The 21539-nt window shown below is 45.9% G+C and overlaps 1 protein-coding gene across 2 annotated transcripts in view; it reads right to left on the bottom strand.

Annotated features, from left to right (window-relative positions):
* The window catches only part of FANCI (FA complementation group I), a 26128-nt gene extending 4589 nt beyond the window's left edge, over positions 1 to 21539 (bottom strand). The window contains exons 1-30 of one of the 2 annotated variants that reach the window (XM_065687988.1): positions 21387 to 21539; positions 21222 to 21294; positions 19575 to 19705; positions 19046 to 19202; positions 18908 to 18965; positions 18421 to 18462; positions 17817 to 17940; positions 16795 to 16880; positions 16227 to 16359; positions 15909 to 16001; positions 15273 to 15409; positions 14306 to 14486; positions 13680 to 13767; positions 12389 to 12519; positions 11665 to 11735; positions 10665 to 10779; positions 9882 to 10004; positions 8704 to 8772; positions 7348 to 7449; positions 6360 to 6542; positions 6144 to 6265; positions 5614 to 5778; positions 4921 to 5100; positions 3423 to 3586; positions 2942 to 3018; positions 2366 to 2482; positions 1337 to 1388; positions 635 to 762; positions 433 to 501; positions 216 to 303 (exon numbers count right to left, since the gene is read on the bottom strand). In XM_065687988.1, the coding sequence (XP_065544060.1) occupies positions 216 to 303; positions 433 to 501; positions 635 to 762; positions 1337 to 1388; positions 2366 to 2482; positions 2942 to 3018; positions 3423 to 3586; positions 4921 to 5100; positions 5614 to 5778; positions 6144 to 6265; positions 6360 to 6542; positions 7348 to 7449; positions 8704 to 8772; positions 9882 to 10004; positions 10665 to 10779; positions 11665 to 11735; positions 12389 to 12519; positions 13680 to 13767; positions 14306 to 14486; positions 15273 to 15409; positions 15909 to 16001; positions 16227 to 16359; positions 16795 to 16880; positions 17817 to 17940; positions 18421 to 18462; positions 18908 to 18965; positions 19046 to 19202; positions 19575 to 19705; positions 21222 to 21294; positions 21387 to 21470 (3343 nt within the window). In that variant the 5' untranslated portion in view covers positions 21471 to 21539. The remainder of the gene's footprint in view (positions 1 to 215; positions 304 to 432; positions 502 to 634; positions 763 to 1336; positions 1389 to 2365; positions 2483 to 2941; positions 3019 to 3422; positions 3587 to 4920; positions 5101 to 5613; positions 5779 to 6143; positions 6266 to 6359; positions 6543 to 7347; positions 7450 to 8703; positions 8773 to 9881; positions 10005 to 10664; positions 10780 to 11664; positions 11736 to 12388; positions 12520 to 13679; positions 13768 to 14305; positions 14487 to 15272; positions 15410 to 15908; positions 16002 to 16226; positions 16360 to 16794; positions 16881 to 17816; positions 17941 to 18420; positions 18463 to 18907; positions 18966 to 19045; positions 19203 to 19574; positions 19706 to 21221; positions 21295 to 21386) is intronic. The other variant, XM_065687989.1, reaches the window with a different exon arrangement.

Here is a 21539-nt window from a genome sequence, read left to right as displayed (position 1 = left end):
TTTGTGTCTGGTGCACAAAGCACCAGTGTGGAACAGGAAAAGTAATCACTTGAGGGACTTTGTGACAACACTGTCTTACATTGTTCATGTGGAACAAGCTCAAGGGAGAGTTTAATCTGACCTCAGATGATGCTACCTTAAAATCTCCACATCTTTTTGCTCTCCATCTGTTTCTAACAGAGGTGCAACATTAAGAAGAGAAACACTTATATTACCTGACACGTCTGATCCCAGACTGGTGAGTTTCTTGATAAGCCAATCCACCTCTTCAAGGACTTTATCTGCCTGACCCAGAACCAGCAGCTAAACACAGGACCACAAATAACAAAACAGGTTTTTGGAGGAGTTTGGCACAACAGGCGCCTACAAACCACTTGTAGCAGAGCAGCCCTGGGCACTACGGGTTGTTCCATGCACACTGTTTTCACTCACACAGACAGTAGGGGCTGCAGTCTTGGCATTCACTATGGCAAAGTGGGACCGGCTCTCCAGTTCTATGTCCTGGTTGGAGGAGAGAAAACAAATTCTGCTGAGTAAAGCTTTAGTTGCTGTCACACAGTTTGCACCAGAGATGCACTCAGTTCTGCCCTGAAAGCAGTAAGTGATGAGGAGTTAGGCTGCTTCTACATCATACCTGATCTATGTCTCCCAGGCAAGCATGGATGTCTTGTGCAAGCTCACGCAGCAGACCAACAGGACTCTTGTACTGAACATGGAGGCTGAAGAGCAGAGACAGCAAACCCTTGCAGCAAGAGATATCCTCTGTGGGGAAGGAAACACAGCCCATTACCAGGTGCAGAGCTCCCCTAGCTATTTAGGAACATCAGACATCCCGTGAGGGAACGCCTCGGATTCAGTGTGAATTTAACAGTCTGCATTCCCAGAAACAACACTCAGGTGGTGAAAATCCCATCAAAACACCATAGTCACAAAAGCACAGTTTACAACATTGGGCATCCCATATAACACTGCAAGGGGAAGTATGGCACACTGGAACCCTCAGCTCATAGAAAAATGATGACCAGAAGCACAATACGAACTCTGGCAAGAGTAGCATCTTTCCAGAGTATAAATCTCTTGATTTGAGCAACAGAAGTGCTAAATAACAAGAGAGAAAAAGAAAGTGGCTTCTCTTTCTTCAGTAACACTATTTACAGAGATAAGAGAGTTTCTTCCTCAATACTTGTGCTAATAACCACAGTGTCATGGCAATCTACCACAGAACGAGACCTGAATGTTTCTGTAACAAAGGTAAAAACAGGACAGACAACAGCAGAGCATCCAAGGGTCTAATATCTGACATCACATCTAAACATGTTCCCCCAAGCTTACTTACCAAGAGCATTTTCTTTGCAAATTTTGACTGTCCAAGTCAGGAACTGAAGGAACTGCAGAAGGGGAGAAAACAGATCATGGCTTCGAAACAGAAGTCAAAGCACAAAACTAACACTACTACTACTACTACTAATATTAAAGCAGAACAATGAATCACAGCAAACAAAGACGAGAAGAGGCTCCTCCTGGCAGAAAGGCACCCAGCCATGCCCTGTGAAGTTCCACAAGGGACACTTAACCTGCTAACAAGTGAAAAGCTGAGATCCAGGACAGGGCAATAGCTATACATTCCCTTGGACAGAGTAACAGCTCCATTTAATTTAAGGTAAATGATGACTCCAGACTTCTGGCACACTTTTAGTGCAGTTCCTATCTTCTAAAATTGGGGCACATTTAGAAAATGCCTCCTTGAATGGAAGGCATGAGGCACCCAGCCAATTTGGACTCGTCACAAGTCTGCTGGCCTTGACTGCCTCTATTCCCAAGCGGAAGCTGTGCCAAAGCCAGGCTCTGTTAGCAGTCCCTACTCAAGCAAACAAGTCAGTCAGAGTCCAGGAGTCCATAAACAGAATCAGAATGTGCAGGAATGGGATGGGAAAACAAAGTGTTCTTAATTGTGCAGGTGTGTGACAGGAGAATCATAGGATCACAGACTGGTTTGGGTTGAAGGGACTTTAAAGCTCATCCAGTTCCAACCCCCTGCCAGGGGCAGGGACACCTTCCACTAGACCAGGTTGCTCCAAGCCCCGTCCAACCTGGCCTTGAACACTGCCAGGGATGGGGCAGCCACAGCTTCTCTGGGCACCCTGTGCCAGCGCCTCAGCACCCTCACAGTAAAGAATTTCTTCCTAATGTCTCAAATGCTTGGCGATGTAACAAAACTGCCCCTTTGCCATGGTGTGATCTGCAGGAGAAGGCAGAACAAGCGCACACGTCAGAGCCCTCAGATGTAAGACCAATCTGATCATGTTCTTCTCACACCCATGGCCACAACATCCATCCCTGCCACCCCAGGAAGGCTGTCAAGTACCTGCTGAGAGGTTGGATCCAGCAGTTTGGACAAAGTGGAGAGAACTGTGATGAGCAACTGCGTTTCCTTGGAGTTGAAGTCATCTTCAGAACTGCTGAACTGGTTCACCAGGGACCTCTGATCATGGGAAGGAAAGGCAGGGGCCCTGAGCCTGCATGCTTGTTGCAGGGCCATTTTAAGAAGCAAATAACCAGAAGCTGCAGCAGATAAAAGAATCAGCAACAAGGAGAATGACAAAGAATGAATGTAAAAAGAGGACTCTTCTAAAGAGCAAGTACTGGGTTTTATGAGTTCTTACACAGAGGCCTGCATATGACTCAGTGTGACCTGTACAATACTTGGGCGAGTTTATCCTGCACTGAAGGAGCCTTTTAATACATGTGCGCTTCAATCCAGCTCTGCATAGCACCCCGAAGAAACCTTCCTTAGGGATGGGAAACTTCTGAACTGAGAGTGAATCAGTGTCACATTTCCTATCACACACTCAAGCCTGTGGTCAAGCAGCAGAGAGCAAGCAGTGTTTTCTGCCAGAATCACCAGTCCTTTGGAACACTCACAGCACAGAGTGGTACTCACCTGAAACTGTCGGATCTGGAAGGCAGCTTTCTCTGTGACATTAATATCCGTTTCTTCTGCGTCACCATCAGTAATATCTGGCAGAGACAGAGAGGTGCAGAAAAAAGCTAAATGCCAAGAGCAGAATACAGGATTTATTTCCAAAAGTGGCAAAGACTGCAAGTGCTCACAGCTAAGGGAGGAATACAGACTGCAGAACCGTGCTGAGCACAGAAATGTGTTAAAGACAAACTTCAAATAGACCAGTGCTATATCAGAACCCAGCTATCCTCTGCCGACTGACAGCTCTCTAAAAGCAGGTAAAGAGATGTCTGGAACTTGCCTCTGGTGTGAAAATCAATGCTACTAAACCCACCTTGTTACTGAGAGACAAGGAGCAGACCCTTCTCTCTCTAGTTATGGATAAAGGGTCCCCACCTACCTACGGATGGGCTGGAAAACAAAGGCCAGAAACCAGAACAGAGTTGTACCATGTGCCTACCCAGGGCTTGTAGAAACTGGGGGATCCTGGCAGAGTAGAGCTGCTGCACTGTGTTGAAGATCCGCAGCAAACCTTCCAAGCACAGAAGTGAAATGCTTTTGCCCTTCTTCTTCCCTGACTCTTCAACAACAGTGGGAATTGAAGTGTACCTCCAAAGCAGAACCCTACAGGACGGGAGATGAGTTAGCATCACATGCTCCAGTAAAGCTGGCTGCACAGTGCATGAGCTAGAACAGGGCTAATCACAGATTCTACTCTTTGGATTGTATCTTAACTATGACTAAATTGGAATGTCTTCTTCCTATAGGAAAGTGGAGGGAGAAGAAATCAATTTTTAAGAAGATTTTGTTTCAATGTCAGCAAAACAGCTACAGCTTTCTTCCTGCACGGCTAAATAATTTAATTCTTTCCAGGTCCCAAGGGACCTTCCAATCCCATTTCAAATCCATCTTTATACACTCATTTCTTCCACCTGGCCTTTCCTTCTGTCTCCAACTACCCACACACTGACCACTGGTGTCAAATCTGTCAGTGACAAAAAGCTTTTCTCTTGGCAGTTTGAGTCTCGTGAAATGTCAGATATCACTATAGGGCTCTCTAGTAATAAAACCAGAAAGGTAAAGGCAGGCAAAGCGAAGTGAAAAGCTTTGAAGAAAGCAAAATTGTTTGGCCCAAAGGAGACTCTTCTATTTGTAGGCAAACATCTTTTTTGCTGCTCCCCTAAGCCCACTTCTTCCCTTTTTTGTTCCCTCTCCTTTCTTCTCATTAGTTCTGTCTCCTGCACAGATGATCTTATTCTATTTCAACGTCCAATCACACAAAACATGTAGCTCACATGTAGTCCTAATGACCGCAACAAAAATAGCCTCTATTATTTGGGGCAAGACACAAAACGGGCATTATTCATGGCAGGGGTAATTTGCATTTTGTGCTCTCTGCTGACTGGGATCTGAAAAGACCCCATGCAGATATGACCTAGATCCCAAAAGACATTTACATGGTTAACATTCTTGGCTTTCCAAAGGATTAGATGCAGGATTGTCTTCAAGCATCTTGCAAAAGTCCTGAACAAACGTTTTCTAAAGCTTGTGTCTCTCTTACATCTGTCTTATACTTTAGCTAGAAGTGAATTTTAACTTTATTGCATCCCAGAGGCCTCAAGAATCCAGCCTGTAACAATCCTACCTCCTCTGTGACAGTGAGCGATGAACCAAAAGTCACAAAGAGGCTGAAAATGAGAGTTTGATGGTGTTTGGTTCTTCCAGGCCAAGTACCATTATTAGAGCTGTATCACTCACTCTGGCACAGCAACTGCACTGCCTCCACTTGATTTCTCAGGAGCAAAGAAAGGCAATGATCTCAACCCAGTAATAATAACTGTTTGAAACAGTTACAGACTGCATTCTTCTTTCAAAACCCTACTTGAGAATCAGAAATCCTCAAAATGCATTGCTGCTTTTCAGTGCTGCTGCTGTCTCCACGTGCCACAGCGACTCACTGCGTGACTTTGCACAGGTTCTGAAACATCTTGTCAGGATTCTGTCCGTCTGGTCCATCCGTTTGTCCCGTCTCCTCCAGCTGCTGCACCTTCTGCAGAGCTACACTGACAGCATAGCGCAGGAACTCCATGCTGGAGCGCAGGACTGCCAGGCTCTCCTCATGGCTTTGAGCATTGTCCCTGAAGAATCAAGAGCACTGTCAAGAGAACTGAGCATGCACTCAAAAAGCACAGAGATTCAAAACCTAAATATGTATTAACAAATAAAATCATAGCTGGATTCAGGGTGGAAAAGACCCTTTTTTTGGTAGCTTGTAGTGAACACTCGGAGGATAGAGTTCCACCAGCCTTTCCAAATATACAGACATGGTTTCAGTTGATTCCTGGCTCTGTTCCATACAGCTCAAACTGGAGTTTGTTGTCTGGGGAACAGCCCAGGACTGGAAGAGAAGAGACTCTCTGAGGTCTTGCAAGTCTCAAGCAAGGCCCAAACAAGCTGGTTTGTCAAGACCAGCTCTGGTTCCTGCCTGGACTACGATGCTCTCCAGACAAGCGCTGTTACCATGCGTGCTTTGTACAGAAATTACAGTGCCTGTACCCTGTATGCAGTGCACAAGGCAGCCAGCATGCAGACAACACAAAAGCAGTGTGTTAATAGACCTTAAAGCTACTCCAGATGTGACTGCTTCTCACCTGAACAGAGCTGTGAGCAGAGTAGATACAAAACCCATGGACAGGAAGCTCCGTGGAGTTTTGTTACCAAAGTTAGATTTGTTCTTTCCAGCTTTCTCCTTCAGGATTTCAGAGAGCTTGTTGTAACACGTAAACAGGCCTAGGACATCCTCAAACTTGTTCTTGCTGCAAAACCGTAGTAGAAAGCATTAATGGAGAAAATCCAGTCTTACAGTTTCCCATTTGAAGCTTCAGTTACCAAATTACACAATGGCACTTTCTAAATGATAAAGCATAACATATGACATCTCCCCATCTCCCTAACAGAGTACGCCTCATCCATTCCTCCTTAACCTGCTCCTCTACAAAATGTCACATCCTATCTCCCGCAACACAAGCCACTCCTCAACGTTCTGTGAATGTTTGAGCCACTGACACTCAGAAAACACCCTTCTAAATCTGTGCTGGCACTATTACCCTGCACTTGCAATGAGGCTGTACTTCGAAGAGCAGGCACAGCTAGTGCTGGAGGGCAAGATTTGATGTTTTACCTGAAATTCCCTATGTTGAAATTGTACTCAATCAGGACCTCACAAATTCCCATCACCTGAATGGCATAAATGTTATTCTTTACACCGACACCAGAAGACAGAGAAAAATCTGCCGATTTATCCTAAGAGGTAAAGGAAACAAGTGAAAAATCTTCTCAAAACCTGACAAGAACTCAGTCTCATCTTCCATTGAGTCAAGCTGAGAATCTGATTTACCAGTTCAAAGTCTTCCAACTCGCTCTTGATCATTCGTCGTGTGACAGATTCTAACATCTCTTCAAAGTTTTGCTCAAATCCCACATCCTCCTCCTCATCGTCATCTTCATCAGCTCTTTGGCAGAGATGCACAGTGCTCTTATACCAGGCAAGACAGTGTTGGATACAGCAGAGCAGATGGGCCTGAAGGAAGCAGCCACACAGTCACACTCAGCCTTCTAGCTGGAGGTCACTGGCATGAGGGGATACAGGCCAGACTATCATAGCTGGAGGCAAAAAGATGCCTTCAGGGGTTCATGTGAGTCCCAAGAACATGCCTTATTCTGGAAACGTGGGGATGCTTAATCCTACACACAGCTACCCTGCCCTAGCCTCAATGTCTGCCTGAGCTTGGCTATACAGGATGCAAAGACTTAAATCCCACCACTCCCTCAACCCATTCACCTCATCTGCTGAAGGAGATGGAAAGGGAACTCCAAAAGGGCTCTCACTCTAGCTGAAGTGTGTGCTCTCTTCCTGGGTGTGCTACTGCAGCACAGCACAGAAGCTTCCTTAGGGGAAAACACAGTGACTAATCTGAATTTGTTCCCTTGGAAATCCAAGGAATTGTTGAGGTCTCATCTCCAACAATTTCAAAAGAGCAAAACCAAAGGGCAGATTCTTCCCCCTGTTACACATACACACCACAGGACTATTTTATGTGGAATTAAGTTAAAGGAGAGACAAAAAGCCTAGGGTGAGTTCAAGAGAGTGTAAAAGAGCTACACTATTCCTAGAGCATTTTTCACACAGGTCACCTAAACCACTATGCAAGTGGAGCTCTAATAGATAGCCTGAGGCAGGGGTGAGATGCCCAGCTCTACTGTCATTAAAAGAATTGCTCCAGGCTAGAAAAAGCTGAAGAAACACAAGGTATTCAGCTCATGTAGCAGCACAACTAAAACGCTATGGAACAGATGAGCTTGCAGCTGTGGCCTGTAGCTCTTACCAGCGGTTCTTGCAGAAAGATTTGATCTCCTTGAGCCATAATACATCCTTCAAGTTTCAATGGAGGCAGGAGGTCTGGCTGGGGCAAGTAATATTGCTTTATCTGTCACAGAAAACAAGAAATAAAAATAACCAGTTACTTGGTAACTGAGCCTCTCAGGTTGTTTGGAAACAGAAGATAATCTTCACACTCCATTTCACAGAGCAAAACTGGCACTGTAATAAAGGGACTGTACATCTACGTGAGCCACATCATCCATTAGTGATTAAAAAGCCCTCTTGAGTTGCTTATGTACCTCTCAGCCCTGAAACAAGTTTACCTGATCCCTTGCTGTTGTGTTGCCTCCACATGCAACACCACTTGCATTTCACCTGCAGTGCTACTCATCCTTTAACCTGCTGCCTGTCACCCACACTGAACGCATGGCCCTGTTATGGCATCCAGCTTCCTGGCCTAAGGGTGCAGGCAGTTATGGAGGCTACACTTGGCACTAGAACAAATCCATCAGAGATCATGCTTGCATCAACTCCTGTCTGCATCCAAGTACTGATATCCTATATCAATACTTGAAGGATATCCCCTTCCTTTGGCACATGACAGGAAGGAGATATCCTCTAAGTACTGATATAGGATCAGAACCAAATAGGGAAAGTTATATATACAATGATGCTATGAAACTCTATACATTTACACCAACTTCCCCATAAGTGCCCTCTGCAACCCAAAAGCTGCCTTGTCTCTGTTCATGTTCCTTTCTCAAACCCTCTACTGTCATGGGAAAGCTGGAATTAGTCAGCATGAACTCTATGGATGATTAAAGGGAAGAAAATTACTTGTCTCAAAAGAAAGCACAGCCTATCCAATGGACTGAGGAAATGTGATTGTCTTGTTGCCATGAGCAACACTGTTGGGGGATGAGTTAATCCTCCCAGATCCTACATGGACTTGGGTATTCTCCCGATGGGAGGACAGCAATAATAATTACTCTGTCAGCACACATCCTTGGGGAAGTATGGGAGGGTAACTGCCATGCACTACTAAGGAACAGGCACAAAGCACTTCTCTGGGCTCATACTTCTCACAGCACCTCAGAACTGAAGTGTTGGAAAGGACTCCAAGAGATCCTTTCTCTACCATCCTGTGAGAGGATATGAACCAGTCTCCAGACATTTCCCCAGTCTGCTCTCTCAACATAGCAGGGATCTGAACACCTCCTTAGAGAACCGCCACACACTTAAACATGTTTCCAGTCTAAGGGAGAACTATTTTCCCAATATTTAACCTGAATTGTTTGCTATAGTGGTTGGAGTACAGAATTCTTAGTCTCTACAGCCACAGCACACAGCATTACTTTACCTGGGACAAGAGTGTTTCCATTATAGAGCTGGCCAGCTGGGAGTTCCTGCGAAGGACGTCATAGAAACCCTGGAGACAGGAAGGAAGGACAAGTTGGCTCTACATGACAAAGAAAATGGACCAGATATAACCCAACAAGAAGTTGCTGTCACAAGACACCAGTGACCATTTGGCACTGAAGGAACCGTGAGGAAGTAACAATGTGCTCAGTGTAAAACCCCATACCTGGCAAAGCAAAGGCACCACAGAAAGAAGGTATGAATCAGAAAGAGTATGAATTTTCTCACAGGGGCCCTCCTACAAGCTGTATCTCCCTAGCAGCGGTGGCATCAAGCCCAGAGTGACTTTCACTGCTATTTAACACTAGCACTAGATCCAACTTCAAACTGTGAAATCCTGCTTCAAAGGCAAAACAAGCCAGTGGGGAAACTGTAGGAGGCAAAAAAAATCCTTCAGACTGAGAAAACTCAGTGGTGGATAAAGCAAGCACAAGTCTCACAGCAAGTGATGAACACACCCCAAACTTGCAGCTCACCAAAGGTCAGTCCAACCAAGTAAAGAAAGAAACAAAATCTCTTTGACCTGAATAGGTTTTTTTTCTCAGGATGGTACCCCATGGTTACCTCAAGCGCCAAGATACACACCCCCGAATGGCTCTTTATATTAGGCCACTTGTCACAAGAAATGTAAAGGACAGACAAGCCTCTGCAGAAGCTTGCAAAAGGAAGAGGAGAAAAGACTAATCCCTGCTGCAGTCTTTAAGGAAGTTGCCACATATTCTCTAATCAGTTTTCTTTGGAGCTCATCATTAACTCACAGCAACTCTGTGTCTATCCGATGCCTGTTACAACACTCCTCCTCAATGGGCAAACATGCTTCCCATTTCCTAGGCCACACTACAGAAAGAGATGTTGATGCATTTTTCCTCTTAAGCAGTGCAGGAGGTGAGGAAAATACATCAATGTGTCTTTGGGATTATAGTGATCCAAAATAAAAAGAAGTAGAAGGACTGGAAAAATAAATACAGGCCCTGGTACATGTGTCCCATAAAGAACATAACCGAGATGGTAGGTTGTTTTCCACAATAATGTGATCATTACTTACCTGGGGCTACACTAGAACCAGACTACAGAAGAGACAGTGGCTGTTTAAAAGGAGATTGAAGGAACCACGTTTACCTCGTATAACATGAGCCGAACATCTGCCTGCTGGCTCAGACACCGCCTCAGGCTGCCCAGGATTTCAAGGCAGAAGGCCTCATTAGCTGCAGAATTATAGCAGGCATGAACATCTGCCTGGACCTGGGAGGGGATATTAGTCACGTTATAGTGGTTACAGTTCTCAAATTATCACAACACACAAGCAAGGTGATAAGGGGCCTGGCCCCTAAACAGTCACTGAAACAGGCCTTAGCGTGCTGCCAGGCTCTTTATCATCATCATGGGGCAGTGTGAATGCTCCCTAGAACACTGGTGCTGTAAGACAGAATGAGAAGCAACACCCTTAGGCCAGCTTCTCACTGCATTTCCCAAAGCTCTCCTTTCAGGACTAATCCTTACTGAAGTTTTATTTCCATTTTTGGGAAACACTCTGGAATTGTTTAAAACAGGGACTCTTCATCAGGGAGTGCAGTGACAGGACAAGGGGGAATGGATTCAAACTTAAAACAGGGGAAGTTCAGGTTAGATATGAGGAAGAAGTTCTTCCCTCTGAGAGTAGTGAGGCCCTGGTACAGGGTGCCCAGAGAAGTGGTAAATGCTCCATCCCTGGCAGTGTTCCAAGGCTAGGCTGGACAGAGCCTTGGGCAACATGGTCTAATTGGAGGTGTCCCTGCCCATGGCAGGGGGCTGGAACTGGATGACCTAAAGGTCCTTTCCAACCCTAACTATTCTATGATTCTATGGTATTAGACATGAGACTGTCTCATCTGTCCACCCCAGGGACTGCAGAACAGCACTTACCTGAGTGGCACCAAAGGCCTGGCTGCACTGGGAAGAGGCCAGGCTGCCCAGGATCTTAAAGTTTCTTAACAGAAGCAAAAAGCCAGCAACTGCAGCCTTCCGAGCATCTAGCTGCCTGCGAGGCAGGAGAAAAAAGAGAAGCATAAGGAAAAACTGAAGCAAGAAGCTCAGAGGTAAATACAATGCCAACTTAGCAACAAGGAAGTCCACAAATAAGGGAGTGACTGGGCCCAATGGAGCTGTATTCCCCAAGAGGGCAGCACAGCCACAAGGAGTTGAGAGCTTGGCAGTTTGCTGAGAACTCCTTTGCTCTATCTACACTCTCACAACATCCCAGTTCCTTTCTGTCTTAGCAGACGGACAGATCAAAGCATTAAATATCCCCTGAAAACTGGAATGGGAAAGTCTCAGAGCTGGAAAATTGCTCACAAAAAGCTGGTGTTTTGCTTTGCTCATAGAAACTCTGGGTCTTTCCCAAGAGCAAGTCCCTTGCCTTGAATAATAATCTTAAATTACGAATTCTATATTCATAACCAGGCAGCCACTGCCCAACAAAATCCAGTTTATGATCACAGCATTACAAAGACAGCAGGATGGTTTGGACAAAGCATTACCAAGACAACAAGCCTGCTTCTCTACCACCCTGCAAGGGATCAGAGGGAAAGTGGTAGCTCAGCATTCCAGACTCTCCCTAGCATCTGGATGTACTCGGCAGTGTAGACACATGTTGGAATTGGTTTTAGTTTTGCCTACTTATTTGGCATTCCCAACAGCTTTCTGAATTCCCAAAGCCCAGTTAGCTGGGGTTTGGGATTTGTGTCTCCGTTCAGTAAGCTGAGACTGTATTCAGTGCTAGGTTAAAGGGTTAGGAGATGTCACCATCCAGTTACGGGAAGAACATAGTAAGAAGAGACTCATCCAAACCAAATAAAATATACTTCCACTTCAAAACCACAGATGAGTTGTGGAAATCTTTTCAATGAATCCCTTCCCAGCTTACCTGGAAAAGATAGCTTTCTGGAGAACAAGTATCAGGGAGTCCCTCACTGACATGCTGACTTTGAGCAGAGGCTGGAAAGGAAAATAGACTTTGGAGAGAAAAGCACTAAGGCATGCCAAGCCCTTGGGGCATATGAGCTCATCTTCCTCAGGCCCATCTGGCCCTGCGTTTCCAATACTGTCATCAGTACAGTAGGAAAACCAAACCATTTTAAGCCAATATAAAATTAAACCCAGAGAGCTGTAGCAGTGAGACACCTCACAGGTTAGTGAGGACATGGTACAAGGGTTTGGGAAAAGAACTGTTAACCCCAGGTTGGACAAAGCAGGTAAAAATTTAATACCAGGGCAGTATCTCAGCCCAGACAAAGAGAAACACTGACACAGAGCCTGGAAGGACAAAAATCAACATGACAGCTCCAGCTGTTCAGTTAAACACTGTATACTTAGTTTTGTACAGTGTGCAGCATCTGGGCATCTTCCATATGAAAGGTCAGCACAGAGCAGCTTTGGTACCATGCCAGACCACGCCATATGCTTTTTGTTAGAGGGCACATGCAAATCCACGCTTGAAGAACAGTTCCATGCTACACCAAACAACCTACAGCAGAGCATGAAGGTTTATTTTACAAGGAGGTTTAACAGATCATGCATATAATTGTGGCCTAGGGCTGTCACTGGAACTAAACTAGCAAGGATATTCATGGAGAAAAGCAAAGCTTTACCTGAACTGCCCGGAGGAGCCCTTGCACTGTGTCAATGGGCAGAAAGGACAAATTGTCAAAGGTCTCTGTGACTTTGGAGGATGAAGACTGAAGCACAAGAGGAGCAGACATAACAATACTGGACAGCAAGTCTGAAAAACAAAAGGACAAATGGGGTAAGAAAATGGGTAAGTAAAGTCTGAACAAAAGATGTCTATAGAGCTAACAATTACAGAATAATCAAAGCCCTTCCATCATACAGAGGTCAGGACAGGATAAGCATTAAAAAACTGAGCTCTGCTGCAGCCACAGTGTAAAATGCTCACAACCCAGCTGAAGGGCCTCATCCCACCAGAGGGCACTGAGGTATAACAGAAGAGGCTGCAGCAGAGGCATTTTGGCAGCCCCAGTGAACTCCCAAGCACCTACCTAAGGACAAGGAGGAAGGCAAGGCTAAGGAACATGGAACAAATTGCTGACTGATGGATTCCAACTTTCTGTGCGTCAGCTGTGCCATGGCAACTGCCTGCAAACATATACTTTACCTGTGGTGAATACACGGTAATCTGATGCACCTGACACCTTAGTAAGAGGGGAAGGAACAAGTGATTTTCTTGGCTTCAGGTCACTTCAGCAGGAACTTCAGAAAGCCAGCCGTATGCTGGGCTGCATCCAAAAAAGCATGGCCAGCAGGTCAAGGGCAGGGATTTTTCCCCTGTGCTCTGGTGAGACCCCACCTGGAGCACTGCATTCAGCTCTGGAGTCCCCAGCACAGGAAAGACATTGGCCTGCCAGAGCAGGTCCAGAGGAAGACCACAGAAATGACCAGAGGATGTAGCACCTCTCCTAAGAGGAAAGCTGACAGAGCTGGGATTGTTCAGCCTGGAGAAGACTCTGAGGAGACTTTATTGCAGCCTTTCAACACTTACGGGGGGCTTATAAGAAAGATGGGAACAAACTTTTTAGTAGGGCCTGTTGCAGTAAGACAAGGGGTGATGGTTTTAAACTAAAAGTAGATTTAACTAGATATAGGGAAGTGAGTTTTTACAGTGTGAGTGGTAAAATATTGGCACAGGCTGCCCAGAGAGGTGGGAGATGCCCCACCCCTGGAAACACTCAAGGTCAGGTTGGACAGGGCTCTGAGCAACCTGATCTACTGGAAGACAACCCTTCTCATTGCAGGGGGATTGGCCTTAATGATCTTTAAAGGTCCCTCCCAGCCATAACTATTCTATGAATCTGTAACTTGTTTTAAGAAGCTATGTTCTGAGTGTCCACAGAGCAGGACACATTTCTCTCTCTTTCCTGTTACCTATGAAGTGGTTGACAGGAGACCCTGCTTTTGTGAGGACTCTGTTCAGGACCTGCTCAAGAATATCGCTTCTGATGGGCTCATGAACCTGAAATGAGAAAGAACAAATAAAAACGATGCCTCACAGCACAGGCATCATGCAGCACAAAGCACATCCAGATCTGACAGGTAAGATGGGACTGGCTGCCTTAAGTCCCCTTTCAGCTAAATTCACACAGGTTGATTCAGATTCCATCCCAGGCCAAGCAGAACCAGCACATCAGAGGCACACACTTGAAAAATACTGGGTGACATCGGTGTGGGATGCAAATCTACCACTTCAGTGGATATGTTGGTTTCAATCCCACCCCTGATAGATCTCCTTTGTCCCTCCGAATTTCTCTACCTTCTTTGCAGTTTCTTGGAAAGTGTAATAGGGATTACACAAGTATCATGGTAGCTGGAACAGATTAGGATTAGGTCATCATGAGGATGGTCTCTTCCAGCTGGATATGGGCAAAGAGAAGACTAAATCTGGTACTGTTTGTAAAACACTCCTGATGGATACAGCAGGCAGAGTTCTGACACCATTTACCAACAGAGTTCTCTCCCCCACCAAAAAAAACCCTCTCCAAAACACACAGTACCTTAAATGTTTCCAGCAGGATGCTTGCTCCCAGTCTGCAAACATGCTGAGCTGGCATTTTTGAAAGGCCATAAGTGGCATCAGCAGCTTTTCCTCCAAAGGGCTTTTTTGGTTCATATGATTCCATTAGGCTGAAGCCAAGATCCACCAGGCCCTGTGTAACATGGTCCCAGCCAAAGGCACTGAGGAAAGCATTAAGCAGGCCAGGAAAGAAACAACTTAGTCACAGAAAAGGTTTAGACTAGAGCAGTTTAAAGTAAAATTTTCTACAGTCATCCCAGGGTCCAAAGCAGCAATGGGAGATGCTTGATCACACCAGGGAATATCCCTCACAAGCCCATTACTGTCTCTAGGCTGAGGGACAGGCATTCAACACAACACATCTTGCAGTCCAGACTTCCCTTCCAAAGGTTTCCTCACTGTGGGGAACAATGTGCACTCAGGTCTAATCTGAACGTGACAGGAGGATACAGCTGGGATGCACAAATATCCCACTCATCCTGAGATCTTCAAGTCAGAAGAGAGAAGAGGAATGCCTCTCATCAAACTGAAGGACAGCTGCTGACAGATCAGAGCTATCCCCCCACAGGATGTTTAAAGGACTAACCATGTCAGGGAAGAAAACAGTGGACCTATCACTCATTCCTTGAACAGAACACAAACTACAGCCAGTAGCATGACTCATATGATCATACTGATCATCAACTCATACTGAGCTTCACCAGTAAGAAGCAGATAGAGGGTCCTGATCAATATAGTCCTTTGTACCACCAGATGCTGGGATTTGAGGGAAGGAGGGCAGATTTACACAGCTGCATTTTGTTGCCTTTTTTTTTAGGTCACCAATATAAAACTGGGATAAAAACTTTGGATTTTGACACTGTTCCCTGGCCAGCAGTATTTAGCATCCCAGACCATTCCCCTTCAAAAGCCCTCTTAGTGTTCTGCAGCATGTGGCAACAACTCACCTGTTTTCCACCACTTCGAGGATGACAGCAGTTACATCATATTGTTGAGGAAACAAATCCTGCAGAAACTTGGAGGCCTGAAGGAACTGCAGGTCCTTGCAGCTTCTTGTGATTGATGTTTTCAAGAAATCAAATATCTGGAACATAAAATCATTGAGTGAGAGGAAATGATCTTTGAAATGAGACCTGTATAGTCTTGGGTATGTTCCAGTAAGAGCACCAGCCAGAGCACAAGTTCCAGTAGAGCCTGCCAAAAGTCTGAACTCACTTCTGTCTCAGGACAAATACACCAACCTCATTAAGTGCCTCAAAGAGGGCAACCTGCTGCCAGATGCTCTTCAGGTGGCCACCACAGAGTCAAAGCATTACAAACAAAAGACACTGCTTTTCTTCTCATCCTGTAACACCAACCCCCAGAAATCACAGTTCTGGAAAATTCTGATATTGCTCTTGGGTCTTTTATAATGTTCAGTAAACTACAGCGTACCAATGACCTAACTGCCTCCCCACAAGCATTCTGAAACCATTTTAAGACTAGTTCTGATGGGACTATGACCTAACCATGCTTTCTTTCCCTTCCAAGAAGTGCAGTGTACATCCCCATGGAAGTTCTCTGCAAGCTGATCACCCACATACCTGCTCTTGCTGTCTGTGTTTTACTGCAACTGATAGCAAAAGAGCCACGCTGAAGGGACACAGGGCTCTAGCAGGGTCCTTCTGCTGCTCAGTCTAGAAAATGGCAAACAACAGTCAGTTGTTACCTTCAACCGCAGCATCCCACTAGCTCAGGGAAGCTGCAAGGCACATCTGCCTTCAAACATATCACAGCACTTTTACAAGTGAACATGACTGCAAACACAAAAGCTGTTAAATCCTTTCTACAGACAACCAGTTAAATTTAAAACCCCTGCTTCAGCATCTTCAGCAGCAGAGCCTGCTCCATCTGTGTCCTACCTTTAGATATTTGATTAGTTCCTCGCCGAGGTCTTGATCCAGGTTGATAACAGAAACAATATGGAGAATAACGGTGCCTTCCACGTGGCGGAGTTGGTCCAGGGGCATTGTGGCTACCTCAAGGTCCCCTGATCTGGAAGTTTCAAAACAAAGCCATGAATCATTTCTTATGCATCAAGGAGGATGCATAAACTTATACAAAGTTTAAGAACTTGAATTTGAGGAGCCCTGGCCAGGACCAGGGTGACTACAATCAGAATCATAAACTAGGTTGGAAAAGACCTTCAAGATCAAGTCCAACATCAAGTCCAGCACTGCCAAGGCCACTACTAAACCATGTCACTAAGTGTTTCATCTAAATGGCTTTTGAACTTCCCTGGGCTGCTTGTTTCAATGCCTGACCACACTTTTGGTGGATATTTTCCTAACATCCAGTATAAACCTCCCCTGGTGCAGCTCGAGGCCATTTCCTATTGTCGTATCGCTTGTTACTCAGGAGAAGAGACTAGCCACCTCCTATACCTTTACCCAGGTAGTAAGAAAAGGGGATGACAGAGAAAGAACTTACTGCGGAACCTTCCGTTCTTCCTTTTGTCTCTTATCCAACTGATTGAAAAAACTGATGATTCCTTCTAAAACAGTCTTCTTACTGCCCTGCAAGGGAGGACATCACATTGAGCCACTACAGGGCTTGTACCCATCAATTACAAATGTCATGGTATCCTTCTCTTCCCTTCATCAATCCCTGAGGTGGGGAGGGCTCCCATGCAGGTCATTTCCAAATGAAGCCATTCTGGTTTAGTTTGTGTATTTCTTTTGACTCTTTATTAAAGAGTTGGAAGAAGCTGAATCTTGCAGATGTTCCCAGGGTTTCTTTAAGTTGCAACTGATTAGAAAGGATCCTTTATGTTATAATTAATTGGGAAGGCTTTATGTTATAATCGATTGGGAAGGATTTCAAACTCCTAGCCTTCAACCTATATATATATATATACATATATATTTGGCCAGTGGACCTGAAACCAGGTGGAAACCAGGAAAACCTGTTAAAACACACATATCATTTGCCTTTGACAGGATCACTTTTGGAATTGACTCAGTCACAGATGAAGCCCAAGAGCCAGATCACCCTGTCAAAGGGCAGAGATGTTCTTGGCAGCCTCTGCTTGCAGGAAGAGCCCAGGGAATGACATGTTTGCAGCACAGGTCAGACTACAACCCAGAAGACAGTTGTACTACATGAGCTATTATTATACCATGCAGACCACAGAGTGAGGAAAACCACACTTAAGGACACTGAGAAAAACCAGAACTCTCTGCTGTCTGCCAGGTCTGTGCTCACCCTAATTTCCAAAAGGTTTCCTTCCTTCCCCACAGGGAATATAAAGATTGTATGCATCTCTGAGCAGTCAGCTTCTTCAGGCTAGAGGGAGTTGGAGAAATAAACTTACTGATGTCCTGCTGCATCCTGCTCCCCACAGCACAGTTTGGAACAATCAGAATTCCTGCCAAAATCCAGCCTACAGCTCAGTCTGTACAGCTATTTTTCTCATGGTACATACTTAGGGGGAGGCTCACGTGAGCTCTTACCTTTGCAGAAAGCAGCAGCAGCTGATAGACCAGAGGGGGAATTTCCTGCAGGTCTAATTTGGAGAACATCCTGAGGACCTTTTCTACCACAAACTGCAGCTCCTCTCCCGACAGTGGAATATCCCTGTTGAATCAAAGATGCAGCCTAATAATTTCCACTGATTTCCTTCAGAATCCCACAGCAGATTCAGCCCATAACTAAACAAAAGCTTCTAATGTACAGACAGGCAGCAAGTGTTCCCAAAGTCCTCACCAGAAGCAGATGCCAAAGATTCCTCAAATCCCTACCTCTGTTCCAGGATACTCTTCTTTCTGTGTTTAGATCTCCTCCACATGATGCTCATTAATGTATTATTAACTTGCCAAGGCTCACTCACACATGGAATAGAAACAATGATGCCATGCCCAGTCTTTGGGCCATGCCTTCCCAAAGCTGTGTTTTGTGTCCAAATGGATCCAACATGGATGTTCATTGACCAACCATTCATGTGGCTGTGCCTGGTATGGTCAGACCTATTTGTACTTGCCCCAAACTACATGTGAAATAGGGCACAGACATGACAACAGCACATAGAAGTGTTGATGCTTAAGGGAAAAGAATTACCTGAACATGTTGGCAAGATGTATCACACTCTGAGGATCCCACCTGGTACAACAAAACTAGGTCAGAAAATGGAGAGCAAGCAGAATTACCACTTAGCCCTTCCCTCCTCATACACAATTACTCAATGTCACCATTTCCCTGTTATTTTCTTATATTAAGATTAGAAGCCAGGTTTCTACCAGAAATCACCACCACCCCACAGACTGCTAATGGTCTGAGCTGCCTCAGCCCCCACAATAACAAATACCAAGAGAGGAATGAAAACAAGCACTTCCCAAGACCAGTTCACTCAACATTCTTACAAGATCTGGGAGCAGGGTGTTCCCTTGCTATCCCAACCAGAGAAGACACTGTCAGGGAGGACACAGATTCAAGGATGATAGAACAGGACACAGGTGGTGACACCCAGCTCATGATGATGCCTTTTTCAAAGCACATGATGAAGCTGGTTTGCCATGTAACTAAGAGCTAGCAGGGATGGACGTACTTGCTGGAGCAGAGGGTATTTATCAGCTGTTTCTTAAACTCTTCGCCATTCAGTTCACCTGAAAAAGCAAAAGTCTTTGAGGAGCTGATTCCAGAGGAAGGGAGGACAGGCTGTAGAGAAGGAACTGAGAGGGATTACCTTTCCCATACGCCAGGCTCTCCTTCGAACTGGCCAGTGCAGTGAGAACAGTAGAAAACAACTCCAAAGATTTCCCATTAGACAGGCTACCACCTTTGATAACATCCACAAACAGGGTGGCAAGTTCAGCCAAGGCAGGGCCTGGCAGCTGGCGAGCCTGGGAGAACATACAGCGTTTGAAAAGCCTGAGGCACTGCACGGAATTCCACATATACATCCAAACCGTCACCAAAAACCAGCAAACAACAACATTCCTACTGGGAAATGTTCCCCTAAAAGGGGAATTTGGCCCTGAGATCTCTATTTTGTATAGAACAGAGTAGTGTATCAAGATGATGTAATTATAGGTTTGGAGTTTCAAGTCTAAATTAAAGATAATCACATTTACACACACAGCAAATTCCAACACCAGCTAACTTATTCCAGGGTGGATCCATGGAAAGGACACAACTCATCTTCCTCAGTGGCTGAGTGAGGTATCTCAATCAACACACAAAGTGATACCCAGGAAACCCAATGGAATCTCTACCTCCAGCATGAGCAGTCCTATGATTTCAGACACCTTGGCCAGATGCAGGTCTCCTGACTCCACCAGTGGGATGCAGTGCTTGTAAACCTGAAGCCTCCTGAGAACACCACTCTGCTGTGAACAGGGGGAGCCTTATAAGGAAGAAATAAAGAAAACAAAGAATGGACAAAAAGTTATGCAAGTAACAACACATTGCTAAACAACAGGAAATTATCAGGGCTGAACTATCACCTGTCTGCAACTCCCTGCTTTATCTATCTGACACAACAAATAAATAAAACAGAGGACAGGAAATGAGAATCTCTTGGATAAAGCAGCTGAAGCACTCAACCCTGCCATCACACCCTGTGCTTCACTCAACCTGGTGCCAGAGATCAGGAAGTGTCAAAATGCTAAGAATCAGGCTGGCAATTAAGTCTCAGCTGGCTCAGCTCTACTCCAAAGTGCCTGTGTTGTCCTAAAAGTGGATTTGTACCCCCTGTGTAACAAATACACATGCTCAGGAGATGTGTTTAGTCAGGCCTGGGCAGGCTGTTGCACAAGTCACGCACATCAAGTTTCAGGGCTCTTTTTTTACACAAAAATCATAGATTTCATACTGATTGGTTATTAGTTAACATATGACTATATATTCATTCATATAACTGCATGCTCAGAGGAAGGGTCTTCACCTGGGTCAAGGTCTTTTTGATCTGTGGGTGTGATTATTAGTACAATAATAAAGGCAGTTCACTTTAGAATGAATCAAACTTCAGAATCAAACTTCAGTTTGACTGCCAAGTTGGTAAATTGGACAGTCACTTTGCCAAGCTGGAAATAACATCTTCAATCCCAGATGTTCTCCTTTGATGTTTTAAACAGAACCAGGTCCTGGTTTTACTCATTAATTCCTTATTGCTAATGAACATGTTCTTGACCCAGGTTCAAAATCCTAACACGTACAGTAACTATGATTAGCAACAGCCAATGTAAAATGTATCACCTAAGGGCTGGCGAAAGTAAAGCCCACTTACAACAGGCTCATTAAACATGTGTCAGTCCAGTCTCTTATTTCCCTGTACCTATTTTTTGATATCACGTTTCCCTGGGCAGCCCTGAGCAGCCGATTTTCACGGACTCACAGGATGGGTTGGGTTGGAAGGGACCTTAAGCTCATCCTGCTCCAACCCCTGCCATGGGCAGGGACACCTTCCACTAGAGCAGGTTGCTCCAAGCCCCTTGGCCTTGAACACTGCCAGGGATGGGGCAGCCACAGCTTCTCTGGGCACCCTGTGCCAGCGCCTCAGCACCCTCACAGGGAAGAGCTTCTGCCTTATGTCTAACCTGAATCCGCCCTGTTTAAAGTTGAACCCATCACCCCTTGCCCTATCACTACAGTCCCCTCCCCAGCATCCCTATAGGCCCCCTTCAGATACTGGAAGGCTGCTCTGAGGTCCCCACGCAGCCTTCTCTTCTCCAGGCTGAACAGCCCCAGCTTCCTCAGCCTGTCTTCATACGGGAGGTGCTCCAGTCCCCTGATCATCCTCGTGGCCTCCTCCGGACTTGCTCCACCAGCTCCATGCCCTTACGTTTGTTTCCACCAGAAGTGGCACTTCCTGGTGCCCATGGCCCCTCACGCCCACCCAGCGCACCTCAGTGCTCGCCCACCTTTGAAGATGCCTCTTAGCAAAGCTGCCGTCTCCCTGCCGCTCAGGGCCTGCCTTGTCACCACATCGCCCAGCTGCAAGGGAAGGGGACGCCATGAGCAGCGCTGCACCCAGCAGCGCACCCCCCGGCCCGCACACCGGGCCCGGCCACGGGGCACCCGCGCACCTCGCTCTCCCCCAGGCTCTGCAGGGCCTCCCGGAGCCGCTCGGGAGCCTCCTCGGCCGCCAGCGCCAGGATGCGCTGGGCCATGGTGCCGGGACCCGGGCCCAGCGCCCCGCAGCCGGCCCCGCCGCCACGAAATTCCCGCCCGGAAGAGCC

The sequence above is a fragment of the Lathamus discolor genome, chromosome 8, assembly GCF_037157495.1.
Source record: "Lathamus discolor isolate bLatDis1 chromosome 8, bLatDis1.hap1, whole genome shotgun sequence".
Taxonomy (NCBI): Eukaryota; Metazoa; Chordata; class Aves; order Psittaciformes; family Psittacidae; genus Lathamus; species Lathamus discolor.
This window is presented reverse-complemented; position numbering and strand designations above follow the sequence as displayed.